The following is a 12,615-nucleotide window of genomic DNA, read 5'->3' as shown; positions in this document are numbered from 1 at the left end:
GGACCATTGATGCAGAGAGCAGTGTTGGAGCTGCATCAAAGTGAAGTATAAGGCTTAACGCTTGAGGGTAGTAACCATCATATCAAGCAAGTTACCCCAATGAATACTCGTACTGCTCAGATCAATGCCTTGTTTGATGTTGTCTGCATGTAAATCCTATTTCTTCATTCCCACCTACCATTAAAGCAGTGAGCTGCGCTGGAAATGCATTCAAAGTGAAGTATAAAGCTTAATTTGTTATGGGTAGTAACCGCCGCAATAAGCAAGCTACTCCCCCGCTTATTTGTTTACCAAGACTGTGCTACCTTGTTGGCTGTTGCCTGAATGCAAATCCTCTTTTCCACATTTCCTCTTGCCATTGAAGCATAGAGCAATGTTGGAGTCGCATTAACCATGTGTATGTTTATTGAATAAAGGTATTAATCACCAGGTTGTAGCCATCATTCCTGCAAGCTACCCCCTTGATGAGAGCGTGAATAAGAATGCTGGTAGTACGTTAAGAAAGGAAGGGACAGATTTTGGTGATGTTATACAGAAGGAAATGGCACATTTTAGCAGTATTTTGGATATGTGTAGATAAGGAGAGAGAAGAGTCAAAGATGACACAAAGGTTATGGGCTGAGGGAATTGGGAGGATGACCCTGTTAACAGAAATAAAGAAAGGAAGAAGGAGGGAAGTGGGCTTGAGGAGAAAGATAAGGAGCTCTGTGTTGGCCATGTTGAGGTTTTTTTTAATTTTTTATTTCTGCAAATTAAAAAAAAATATACAAGAATAATCTTGACATATCATGGGTATTATAAGAGCCAAATGAAAATACAACAAAAGGAAAACAAGATTACCCAGAAACATATTTATCTCCATCTGTCTTGATACATCTGGGAAGACTCTAACATTCATATTTAGAAAAGTGTCAGAACGATGCCTGAAAAACAATCCGAGAATCCAAATCGCGGTCTGGTTCCAAAACAAGAGTCACAATCATTTTGCAGGTTTGACCAAATCAGTCTGAGGTCTCTAACACTTTACAATATCCAGCCTAGATGGTTCCAATACTTCCAAGCCTTGATGTCTAGTTGGGATCTCTGCACCCTTCTTAAATGGGGGGTAAGTACAATGTCTTAGACCGTAGCGGGACCGCTTGTTCTGAAACTTTAAGAACCTCAACTAAATATCTTTTAAACATATCTTTAGCAGATATATAAGGCACTAGCCCTGGAGGATGCATCCTCTGTACAAGAGGACAATGCACCACCTGGAGAGCAGGTCCTTGCTACAGGATCCTTTCCTGCTGCATGAGACTTTCCTCCTCCAAGGCAGCACCAGGGCTGCCAGTCTGAAGTTGGGACTTGGCTACTATGTCCTTGAAGTTCTTTTTCACTCAACGCACAATTAAACTCTGGAATTTGTTGCCAGAGGATGTGGTTAGTGCAGTTAGTATAGCTGTGTTTAAAAAAGGATTGGATAAGTTCTTGGAGGAGAAGTCCATTACCTGCTATTAAGTTCACTTAGAGAATAGCCACTGCCATTAGCAATGGTTACATGGAATAGACTTAGTTTTTGGGTACTTGCCAGGTTCTTATGGACTGGATTGGCCACTGTTGGAAACAGGATGCTGGGCTTGATGGACCCTTGGTCTGACCCAGTATGGCATGTTCTTATGTTATCATCTCTCTGTCTGCCTCAGCTCCTCCAGCTCTGCCACTCTAGCCTCTAGAGATCGGACTCGTTCTCTGAGAGCCAGGAGCTCTTTGCATCGCATGCACATGTACAACTTCTCACCAGTGGGTAAAAAATCATAAATGTGACACTCGATGCAAAAGACTGGGAGGCCACCCTCTTGATGCTGGGCTGCTGCCTTCATCTCAATTTTGTTCAGTTCCTACTTAAGTTTTAGGTTGCTATGGGAGATGGAATATGTCTAATTAGGGTCCTTTAAATGTATTAGTGAATTCACTATATATCTGGTAGTGGCCTACAATGGACTGATCAAACTCTCAATAAGGTGTGGGGAATTCGTGAAGTGAAGTTATAGGGCTGATTTTTTTTTTTTTTTTTTTTTTTTAATGAAAGTGGCACCTGCCTATAAATTAAAGGATGAGCTGTGGATGGAAGGGTTGGGAAAACAAACACACTAACTTGTTCATTAGCTGCTTTACCATTTAAAAAACAAAACAAAAACAAACACACACTGTTTAAAAACACTTCAGTTTATAAAAGTTATATACAAACACTAGCTTCAGTTTATAAGCTGTCTTGCTGACTATTTAAAAAACAAACACACTAATTAATATACCCCAATAGTTTACTTCTCCCCAATACTTTTAAGAAATTTCCCAAGCAGAACTTACTGATTCCTTTCAGCTACCAGCAAAGTGATCCTCTCCTCAGTGCTCCCACTGGATTGTGTCTGGTTTTTTTTTGTTTTTTTAAATTACAGGATTTCAGCCCTTACTGGCTCAGTACAGAGACTGTCTTCGGCTGCAGGGGGAGAGGTCATCTGTTGTCACTGCCACGCTTGGCTGCCTGCACCTGCTGCCTTTATGCTGTACAATCAGCAAAGTCCACGACAGCGAACCAGCTACCGGAGTAAGGCACACTGCTGAGGGGCCACGGAAATCACCTCAGGAATTCTCAACTGGGGGAGGGACCATTTGGTATCACCACAAGACAGCATGGCAAATTTATTTTCCTAAATTCTCCTTTTCGAAACAAAGCAATCCCCAGTAGGGAGATGCTTTCGAATAATAGAAGGACTAGGGGGCATTCCATGAAGTTAGCAAGTAGCACATTTAAGACTAATCGGAGAAAATTCTTTTTCACTCAACGCACAATAAAGCTCTGGAATTTGTTGCCAGAGGAGGTGGTTAGTGCAGTTAGTGTAGCTGGGTTCAAAAAAGGTTTGGATAAGTTCTTGGAGGAGAAGTCCATTAATGGCTATTAATCAATTATACTTAGGGAATAGCCACTGCTATTAATTGCATCAGTAGCATGGGTTCTTCTTAGTGTTTGGGTAATTGCCAGGTTCTTGTGGCCTGGTTTTTGGCCTCTGTTGGAAACAGGATGTTGGGCTTGATGGACCTTTGGTCTGACCCAGCATGGCAATTTCTTATTTTCTTATGTTCTTATGTACGTCCACCATCTGCTGGAGACGGAGAATACAGGCAGGCTGAGGTCACTGCAGGGGTGTGTGTATATGTATATATATATATACTGTGATGCCAGCTTATGCCATCTCCATCTGCTGGCAGGGGAGCATAACCCACTGGTCCTGAGTCCATCTGTCTACATGCTAGGAAATAGCTACTCATCGTTTTGGATATGCCAATCCCCTTATTGCATGAGGGGTTTTGGACGCGCATCCAAGCGGGTAAAGCCGTGTGCTTGGCTGAGTGTGCTATATCGCATCGGCCTGAAACTGCAGAAGTGGTGTTTATAATCAGTCACTCTCTTTTGCACCTCCACTAAACCTGCAGAAGTGCAGTTTGAGGCTTCTAATGGGTGCAGACGCCCCTCTCTGTTCTCCTTCTTCCTGGTCTGCAGCAGTGTGGGGTGAAATTTTTGGGGCCATAATAGGTCTCACTCTCACGCTCCTGGCCTGTGGTAGCAATCTCTGCTAATCACAGATAACAGCAGTTTGCTCATTTTCTCCATAAACTTTCACCCCTTCTGAGGCCCCCCCCCCCCCTAAGATGGTCTCACAGAACCCAGGTGGGGAACCATTGTTGTACAGCACTGAAACCCAAGGCGCATAGGAGAGGCAATAAGAGGGAGAAGGTTGCCACTTGGCAGGGGTAAAGAGGGAAGCCAAAGCAGGGGCTGATGCTGTGTAAGAAATTGGGGGAGGGTAGAAAAAGGAGAGAGGGGGCTGCTGCTGTGCAGAGTGGTGGAGAGGGGACTCCTGCTGCTGGGCAGGAGAGAAAGGACTCCCACTGCTGGGCAAGGGTGAAAGGGGGATACAAGTAGTGGGGAGGGGAAAGAAAGAGTAAGATCTAGGGCAAGGCTGAGGGGAGAACGAGGGGGGGGGGGGCAGGCAGAGTGGATTGGAGGGACACAGAGGAAGGAGTTGGGGGGGAAACAGTTACATCCAGGACAGAGGGGAGCGGGGAGAGGGGGGATACAGGGGACGAGAAAAGGAGTCCTGGGGATGAGCTGGGGGATGCTGGGTAGGAGGGGAGAGTGAGGGGCGCTTTGCGGAAGGTGCCACCACTATAAGGCAGTTGTGCCTTTGCTGTTAAAGGAGAAAACACTATGTCAACGCAGACACGGATAAGTAAAAGGCGGGAGAGCGGAGTGGTCTGCCCCAGGCGCAGGAAAAGCGGCTCCCAGCTCTGTATAGCGTCCGTGCGCCGTTTTCCAGGCGTCTTAATTCCGCTGGGTCAGAAGCCTTGTCTGGATGATTTAAAAAAAGGTAATGCGGCCATTCCTTCTCCAAGCTCCTGAACGTCCCACTGCCTTCCCTCGCTGGCAAAGAACCAGGGGAAGAGAAACCCTGTGGAGTGTCCCGACGGCAGAGGATTAGCAAGGGGAGCACAAGTCCTTCGGCCAGCGCCTGCTTCACCAGCGTCACTCGTTTCACCACGGCAGCCGGCGAGGCAGTGAGCGTTTCCAGTCGATAGCCCTGCTGTCATGGGACTGTCCGTCAGGCTCGGGAGGCGGAGCTTCTTGCTCTGAGGCTGCGCGTGGGTTCCCGCGCTGGATTAACGACTCTCCTCAGTCGCTTTCAGTGACGCACGCGAGAGCGGCCGAGAAATGACGAAACGATACCGGCAGAAGAGCAGGAGCCTCCACGACTCATCGCTCCCGAGTCTTACCCAGAGGCGGCTGCGCCTGCGCACCACGAAGCTAGCGTCATATCCCTACGTCAGAATCATTCAGAGACATGCGCAGCTGCCCGTCACTAGTTTGTCCTCTGCCAGCCACCGTCTCTCGGTAGTGTTCAGTGGGTAGAAGGGACGTGTATTAACTGTCAGGGGACTCGGAGGTGCTGCGTTGCTGTGAGAAGCGGCCGAAGGATGATGGAAGAGCAGGAGCTGAGGGCAGCAGGCGACGGCAGTGCTGTAGCCGACATGTTACAAGGTCCATGGGGTAAGTGACTGAGAGGAGAGGGAGTGAGGGAAGAGAAACTCAGGTGAATAGGACGGAGGCTGGCCAAACCGGAAATAGAAACACAGGTCGGCATCCCTGTCAACTCTGGCTTTGAACTCTCCGGGTGCCGGCCCCTTCTGCTCCCCACAGACTCTCTGGGAGTTGGGAAAGGAAGGATTGGGAGTAGAGTGCTCTGCCTGCCTCAGCTCCTGTGTTCCTTGTTCCTGCCTTGCTCCTGTGCTCTCGTGTCCTTCCTGTGTCCCAGCGTCTCTTCCTGAGCCCTGTTCCCTGCATGGTGCCTGAAAGGGAAGGGGGTGGAGCAGGATGGCTCGTAAGCTTTGTGTACTGATACCTGGTTAATGGAAGAGCCCTGAGATGGGGTGGGGAGGAAGGAGAAAGTGCTGTTCAGGCGTTGATATAGAGGGGAGAGTACTGGAATCATCCCTGAAGATGTGATGAGGAGAGAGATTGGGCTGATCAATATTTGTGCGTCCAAAACGGCCACTAATGGGGCCAATGCAATACTGTGTGCTGAGGCTTTAACTTATAATTGGACATGTGTTTTGGATGTACGTCCATAATCCCCGATGCCATACGAGAATCAGTGCGTCCACGTAGCTAATAGTGCTCATCACATGTAAATTCCGTGTAGATGAGGCTATTAGCTAATACCTGCAATACACGGTCCATTTATATTGGGCACCCAGAATTTTTTTTTATCCAAGACTTTTATTTTTTTTTACCGGAATCTGCTTTCTGTGGTTCCTCCTTATACTAATAAGAGAAATCACAGAAAGCAAGTTTTTAAAATCAATGAGCCCTTGAGTGCTGCATACCTTTATGTGAGCCCCGGGAAAGTTTTTGCATCATGGATATTAGCTAATAGCCTCATCTATATGGAAGTTACATGGGATGAGTGCTATTAGCTACGCAACAGTTTGGACATGTGAATCCACATATTGCATCTGGGTTTGGATGCACATCAAGCCATGTGTTAGTCGCAGAGCTCGGTATTGCTTCGGCCCTAATGTGGTGCATGAGGTGGTTGGGGGTGTAGGGAGAAGAGAGAGAGAGACATCACTTCTTTTCCCTCACCCCTACCAAATTTCAGGATGACTAGAACTCATAAATTTCCAAGTATGTTGATCCTGTAAAGTTAATAGTATTTGATTTATATTGGAGAACCAAGGCTGAAGATCAAGAACTTCCATAATTATTAATAAAACTTTGGGTTGGTATTTGGCCTTCTATCCTGTGTTACTTACTGTATATGGGCTGTTTTATTGAGGTTGACCCATATTATAGCACACTTGGATACCTTTCCCACAGACTGTTGTTTAATTTTGAAGACATTTTTATTAGGGGTTAGGTTTAGATCCAAGATTTTGAAACTGTATTCTTGTAGGGACAGATGCTTTGTTTGGAAGAGTGATACAGAGATGAAATACATGTGCATATATTGGCAGTTCACAGCATATCCCTGTGGCCTGTTGAGCAGTTTTTGTGGACATATGAAGGCTAGCAAAGATGGTTTGTAACCTATCATTAAAATCATCCATTGTACCTGAAGACTGGAGGGTGGCCAATGTAACCCCAATATTTAAGAAAGGCTCCAGGGGCGATCCGGGTAACTATAGACCAGTGAGCCTGACTTCAGTGCCGGGAAAAATAGTGGAAACTATTCTCAAGATCAAAATCGTAGAGCATATAGAAAGACATGGTTTAATGGGACACAGTCAACATGGATTTACCCAAGGGAAGTCTTGCCTAACAAATCTGCTTCATTTTTTTGAAGGGGTTAATAAACATGTGGATAAAGGTGAACCAGTAGATGTAGTGTATTTGAATTTTCAGAAGGCGTTTGACAAAGTCCCTCATGAGAGGCTTCTATGAAAACTAAAAAGTCATGGGATAGGAGGCGATGTCCTTTCGTGGATTACAAACTGGTTAAAAGACAGGAAACAGAGAGTAGGATTAAATGGTCAATTTTCTCAATGGAAAAGGGTAAACAGTGGAGTGCCTCAAGGATCTGTACTTGGACCGGTGCTTTTCAATATATATATATATATATATATATATATATATATATATATATATATATATATATATAAATGATCCGGAAAGGAATACGACGAGTGAGGTTATCAAATTTGCGGATGATACAAAATTATTCAGAGTAGTTAAATCACAAGCAGACTGTGATACGTTACAGGAGGACCTTGCAAGACTGGAAGATTGGGCATCCAAATGGCGGATGAAATTTAATGTGGACAAGTGCAAGGTGTTGCATATAGGGAAAATTAACCCTTGCTATAGTTACACGATGTTAGGTTCCATATTAGGAGCTACCGCCCAGGAAAAAGATCTGGGCATCATAGTGGATAATACTTTAAAATCGTTGGCTCAGTGTGCTGCAGCAGTCAAAAAAGCAAATAGAATGTTAGGAATTATTAGGAAGGGAATGGTTAATAGAACGGAAAATGTCATAATGCCTCTGTATCGCTCCATGGTGAGACCGCACCTTGAATACTGTGTACAGTTCTGGTCGCCGCATCTCAAAAAAGATATAGTTGCAATGGAGAATGTACAGAGAAGGGCAACCAAAATGATAAAGGGGATGGAACAGCTCCCCTATGAGGAAAGGCTGAAGAGGTTAGGGCTATTCAGCTTGGAGAAGAGACGGCTGAGGGGGGATATGATAGAGGTGTTTAAGATCATGAGAGGTCTTGAACGAGTAGATGTGACTCGGTTATTTGCACTTTCGAATAATAGAAGGACTAGGGGGCATTCCATGAAGTTAGCAAGTAACACATTTAAGACTAATCGGAGAAAATTCTTTTTCACTCAACGCACAATAAAGCTCTGGAATTTGTTGCCAGAGGATGTGGTTAGTGCAGTTAGTGTAGCTGGGTTCAAAAAAGGTTTGGATAAGTTTTTGGAGGAGAAGTCCATTAATGGCTATTAATCAAGTTTACTTAGGGAATAGCCACTGCTATTAATTGCATCAGTAGCATGGGTTCTTCTTAGTGTTTGGGTAATTGCCAGGTTCTTGTGGCCTGGTTTTTGGCCTCTGTTGGAAACAGGATGCTGGGCTTGATGGACCCTTGGTCTGACCCAGCATGGCAATTTCTTATGTTCTTAATGAGGCAGATGCTTTTACTGTGTGTTGGTGTCACTGAGTTTGGTAAATTTTAGTACTGTGTTACAATGGGATGCTAATCATTTTCTCCTTCATTGTATTTTCCAGAACACATATGTTGCATGTGCTTTATTCTGATTAAAAAAAAATTCTTTCTTATAAAGATCCAACCCTAGTATTAGTCTTAATTAGCAGGTGAAAGTAACTGAGTCACACCTACAGTATCTAAATTTTTAAAAAGTTTTTTAAAAGTTTTAAAAAAAGTTTTAAAAAGGATAAGACCACTCTTCCATGCCAAAGACTTCAGAACCATTCTCCAAGCCCTCATTTTCTCAAAATTGGACTACTGCTGCTCCACTTTACTTGGCCTCCCCTCCTCATACACAAAACCGCTCCAAATGGTCCAAAACGCAGCAGCCCGTCTACTGACAAACACTAAGAAAAGAGACCATATCTCCCCAGTGCTACAAGACCTCCACTGGTTACCAATTCATTTCAGAGTCATTTATAAATCCATCACCTTGATATACAAAATCATTCACCAACATACCACAATCGATCTACAAATTCCTCCCCGCTTCCACAAATCCACAAGACCGACCAGGGAAGCCTACAGAGGATGCCTCATTGTTCCACCCACGAAAACCACTAATCACAGCACCTTAAGAGACCGAGCCCTTTCCACCGCAGGCCCACAGTTATGGAACTCCATCCCTCCAGAACTCAGAAACAAACCATGTCTCCTAACCTTTAGGAAAAGACTCAAGACATGGCTTTTCAGGCAAGCCCTTCTCGAACTCTACCTAATATGCACCATAAACAAACTCTCTACTCAGAGACTGTACATATGAGACACCATATTTATATTGAACTTTTGTATATAATTATTCTCCTCTATCTCTTTCTATTTCTTACATTCCCAGTTCATTAGCCCTTGTTAATTGTAACTGCTTCTCTTCATCACGTTATTTATGTTTTTTGGTTGTATTATCCGCACCCCTGTTTTCTGTAAACCGACATGATGTGAACGAGTTCATGAATGCCGGTATAAAAAAACCCATAAATAAATAAATAAATAAATAAATGTTATCCACTTTGAAGTGATGAAAAGCGGAAAATAATAAATAAATACAATGTAAAACCCAAAAGTCAGTGTTGCATCTTCATCTTTGCATATCTGTTGGGTTTCCTTTGTAGTAGTTCTGAGTTGTGAATCTTTGTGTTTGATGGTGAATGGGATTCTATTCTTCTTTGTGTACTTGTTTTTCATCCAGGATGGGGAAGAAGGTGAGTGTTAGACTGGCAGTTCCTCTTGCCTTTTAGATCTTCAGTTCAATTAGGTACAGTGCCATGACCATTCACAACGGCTTGAATTTTCCTTCCTATTTTAAATCCTCTCCCCACAGGACTAGAAAATACCCAGGCACCTAATATGCCCATAGATTCATCAAAATGCGTTAGTAACACATTGATAACGCCCGCGATAAGAAAAAAGGGGCGTGTTTAGGGAAATTTTAGAATTGCCTCACAACTTAGTATCTCATGGTGTGGTAAACTTATTGTGCCCCGTGAATAACTCCTATTTTCACATCTTGTGCAGAGAGAGAGAGAATCAGACTATCTATCTATCATATTTGTCAAATATTATATCTCAATAGGAGGGCCATCTTATAGCTCGAAGTGAGGTGTTGGTGTGGTTAAGAACCAATTTCCTCATGTAGAGTGAGACGTACGAACCAGCACAGTGCACCCTGGTGAAGATTTGACATAATTTGGAGGTGAGGAAAGTTTCACAAAGATGACAAATTTTGTTCTATGTTATCTTGCCCTAGCTTGATGGTACCCCTGTTTATAGAGTCCATCAAGCTAGAGTGAGAGAACATAGTAGACAATGGTATCTTTGTGAGACCTTTCCTCATTCCAAATTATTGTCAAATCTTCACCAAGGTGTACTGTGCTGTTCGTACGTCTCACTCTACATGAGATACGGGCTCCTAAACCCCCACCAGCATCTCACCTCAAGCTATGAGATGCAGGGCTGGTGCAAGGGAATTAGGCACCCTAGGCAAACCTTACAGTCTAGCGCCCCCTCCCCATACACAATTTTAAATTATGCATTTATAACATTTTACATGAAAAATGACATTCTGACATAAAATTCATATACAAGTTGTTGTGATAATTTCATGCACTGTTGTGATGCCAACAAGAAAACTTTGCATCATACCTATTGTGATATATTTCGGCATGGTCCTCCCGTATCAACACAGTACTATTTGCCAACACTCAACGAATAACAACCCCACCTATGAAAAAGAATACCACAAATATTACACCAGAATCTAAAATATCAATACACCTCCTATCAGGAAAACAGAACAGGCCAAGCTACTACAGATCCCTACAGAGAAACCACATGCTAAAAGAATGCTTCATCTCAGTCTTTGCATGCAGAACACAAACCCTCACCAAATACAGAATAAAGCCACATAAAGTATAAATAGAAATGTGCAGACAAAAACTGAACTGTAAAACGCATCACGCCAGACTCTATACAGTGCAACAATAGAAAAACAAAAATGTCACCATTCCTCATGAATCATAATTATAAAGTCATACTAATAAAATAATTTCAAAACAGCTGATGAATAGAATATCCAATAATTAAAGACTCAAGCACATTTTGAAACCTTTACCAAACACCAATAAAATATTTCAAACAGCAGACACATCACATACTACCCAATAATTAAAATGGTAGTCAATCAAGAAAAATGAACTTAAAAAGCCACCTTTACTTACCCTCTCCAGCAGTTCTCCTATTCCTTTCCCTTGCAGGCCACACCAGAAGCAGCAGTAGCTGCTGAAGCTGCCTCACAGTCCTCTTCCTGAGGGACCACAACCAGTCTCTTCTCTCTCTCACACACCCTCAGGACCAGTTTCTGTCTCTCACACACCAATCATCTCCCCAACCAGTCAGTCTCTCTCTCTCTCTCTCTCTCATACCAGTCATCTCCCTGATCGTGCTCTCTCTATCTCAATCACACACATGCTCTATATCACTTACAAACAGGCTCAATCACACACATGCCTTCTCTCACGGCCACAAGCCAGCCAAAAACATGCTCCATCTCTCTCGCGCACACACACAAGCACTCTCCCTGTCTCACATACACTTTACACTCTCACAGAGGCACCTTGCTTTCAGACTTGCAGCCTGATTTTTCACTTTTACTAAAAGTGAAAGTGATGATCCCAACCATTAAATAAGAAAACCACATTCCTATCAGAAGGTGAAATGAACCCTTCCTTCAGGTTCTGTCCTCCCAAGGGACAGCCACCCACACAGTACAGCTTCTCTTGTTTTACACTTTCAGGCAATAAAGCAAATGCTTTCTTCAAACTATCAGTCGTATGATTATTCATGTGGGAGATATGGAACCGAAAGACATCCTTAGTCAGCTTCCCTTTTAAATGGGAAGCTTCCAGTCTTAGTCATTTAAAAATATACATTTTCTAAAGGCTTAAAAAAAAAAAAGCAAAACCGTTTCAGATTGGAACTATTCTAGTCTTCCTGCTTACATTATGCTTCAAAAAAAACCCCAAACCCTACCTGGCATCAGTATCTTAAATTTGTGATTTTGCTGAGATGAACATTTTAAATACTTTAATTTTTTTTGCTTTAGTATTTGTCTCTACTCACTTTGTTAAATTTAATCTTCCAGAAGAGGGATGCTTACAATTCAGTAATTTCATCTTTCATCCAACTTTTCAAAAGTTGCGCTACCAGCACAGAAGTTGAGGTATATGTACTATCACATTTCATTTCTTTAAACTGGCAGAATCCCAACATAAAGGTTGTTAATACCTGTAACACACACCTAGATATTAAAAGAAAAAGTGTGTTCAAATAGGCTGCATGACCAAGTTTGTTAAAAAGTATGTCTTCCTACTAGAAGGGATATGTACCTCGTTTTCCCCCACTATATTACCCTTTTTTTTTTTTTTTTAGATCCCATCTAGGATAAAATTTCATATTTTTTATTCCCATAGTCATCGGTCAAAACACCCTGCTGCGTAAGGATGGTGTGCGCTTAAAATAACTACTCGCCATAGGTCATGGACACGCAGTGTCTGGTCTCTGTTTCTATGGTGGCCTGCATGGCACAGGGCTCTGGATAGGAAGACTCCGTGCCACAGGCTGGATAGGGCCCTGTCTCACACACGGAAGCACCATTCCTTTCTCACATACACACACACAGAAAGAAGATCGGCGCAGCCAGTCTCGCTGATCATGTGGCTGAAGAAAGGAAGATCGGTGCAGCCGGCGACCAAGCGTCGAGAACTTAGGGGGCGCCGTGGAAGGCAATCCAGCCCCTGACTCGCCCTG

The 12,615-nt window shown here is 43.4% G+C and overlaps 1 protein-coding gene across 1 annotated transcript in view; it reads left to right on the top strand.

Annotated features, from left to right (window-relative positions):
- Positions 1-4,776: 4,776 nt before the first annotated feature.
- ATF6 (activating transcription factor 6) overlaps positions 4,777-12,615 on the top strand; it is a 326,336-nt gene continuing 318,497 nt past the window's right edge. Inside the window, exon 1 of the mRNA XM_029617629.1 lies at positions 4,777-5,086. Within this exon, the coding sequence (XP_029473489.1) occupies positions 5,014-5,086 (73 nt within the window). The 5' untranslated portion in view covers positions 4,777-5,013. The remainder of the gene's footprint in view (positions 5,087-12,615) is intronic.

This window comes from Rhinatrema bivittatum, chromosome 10 (genome assembly GCF_901001135.1).
Source record: "Rhinatrema bivittatum chromosome 10, aRhiBiv1.1, whole genome shotgun sequence".
Taxonomy (NCBI): domain Eukaryota; kingdom Metazoa; phylum Chordata; class Amphibia; order Gymnophiona; family Rhinatrematidae; genus Rhinatrema; species Rhinatrema bivittatum.
The sequence above is the reverse complement of the archived record's forward strand: the minus strand, read 5'-3'. Positions and strand labels throughout refer to the sequence as shown.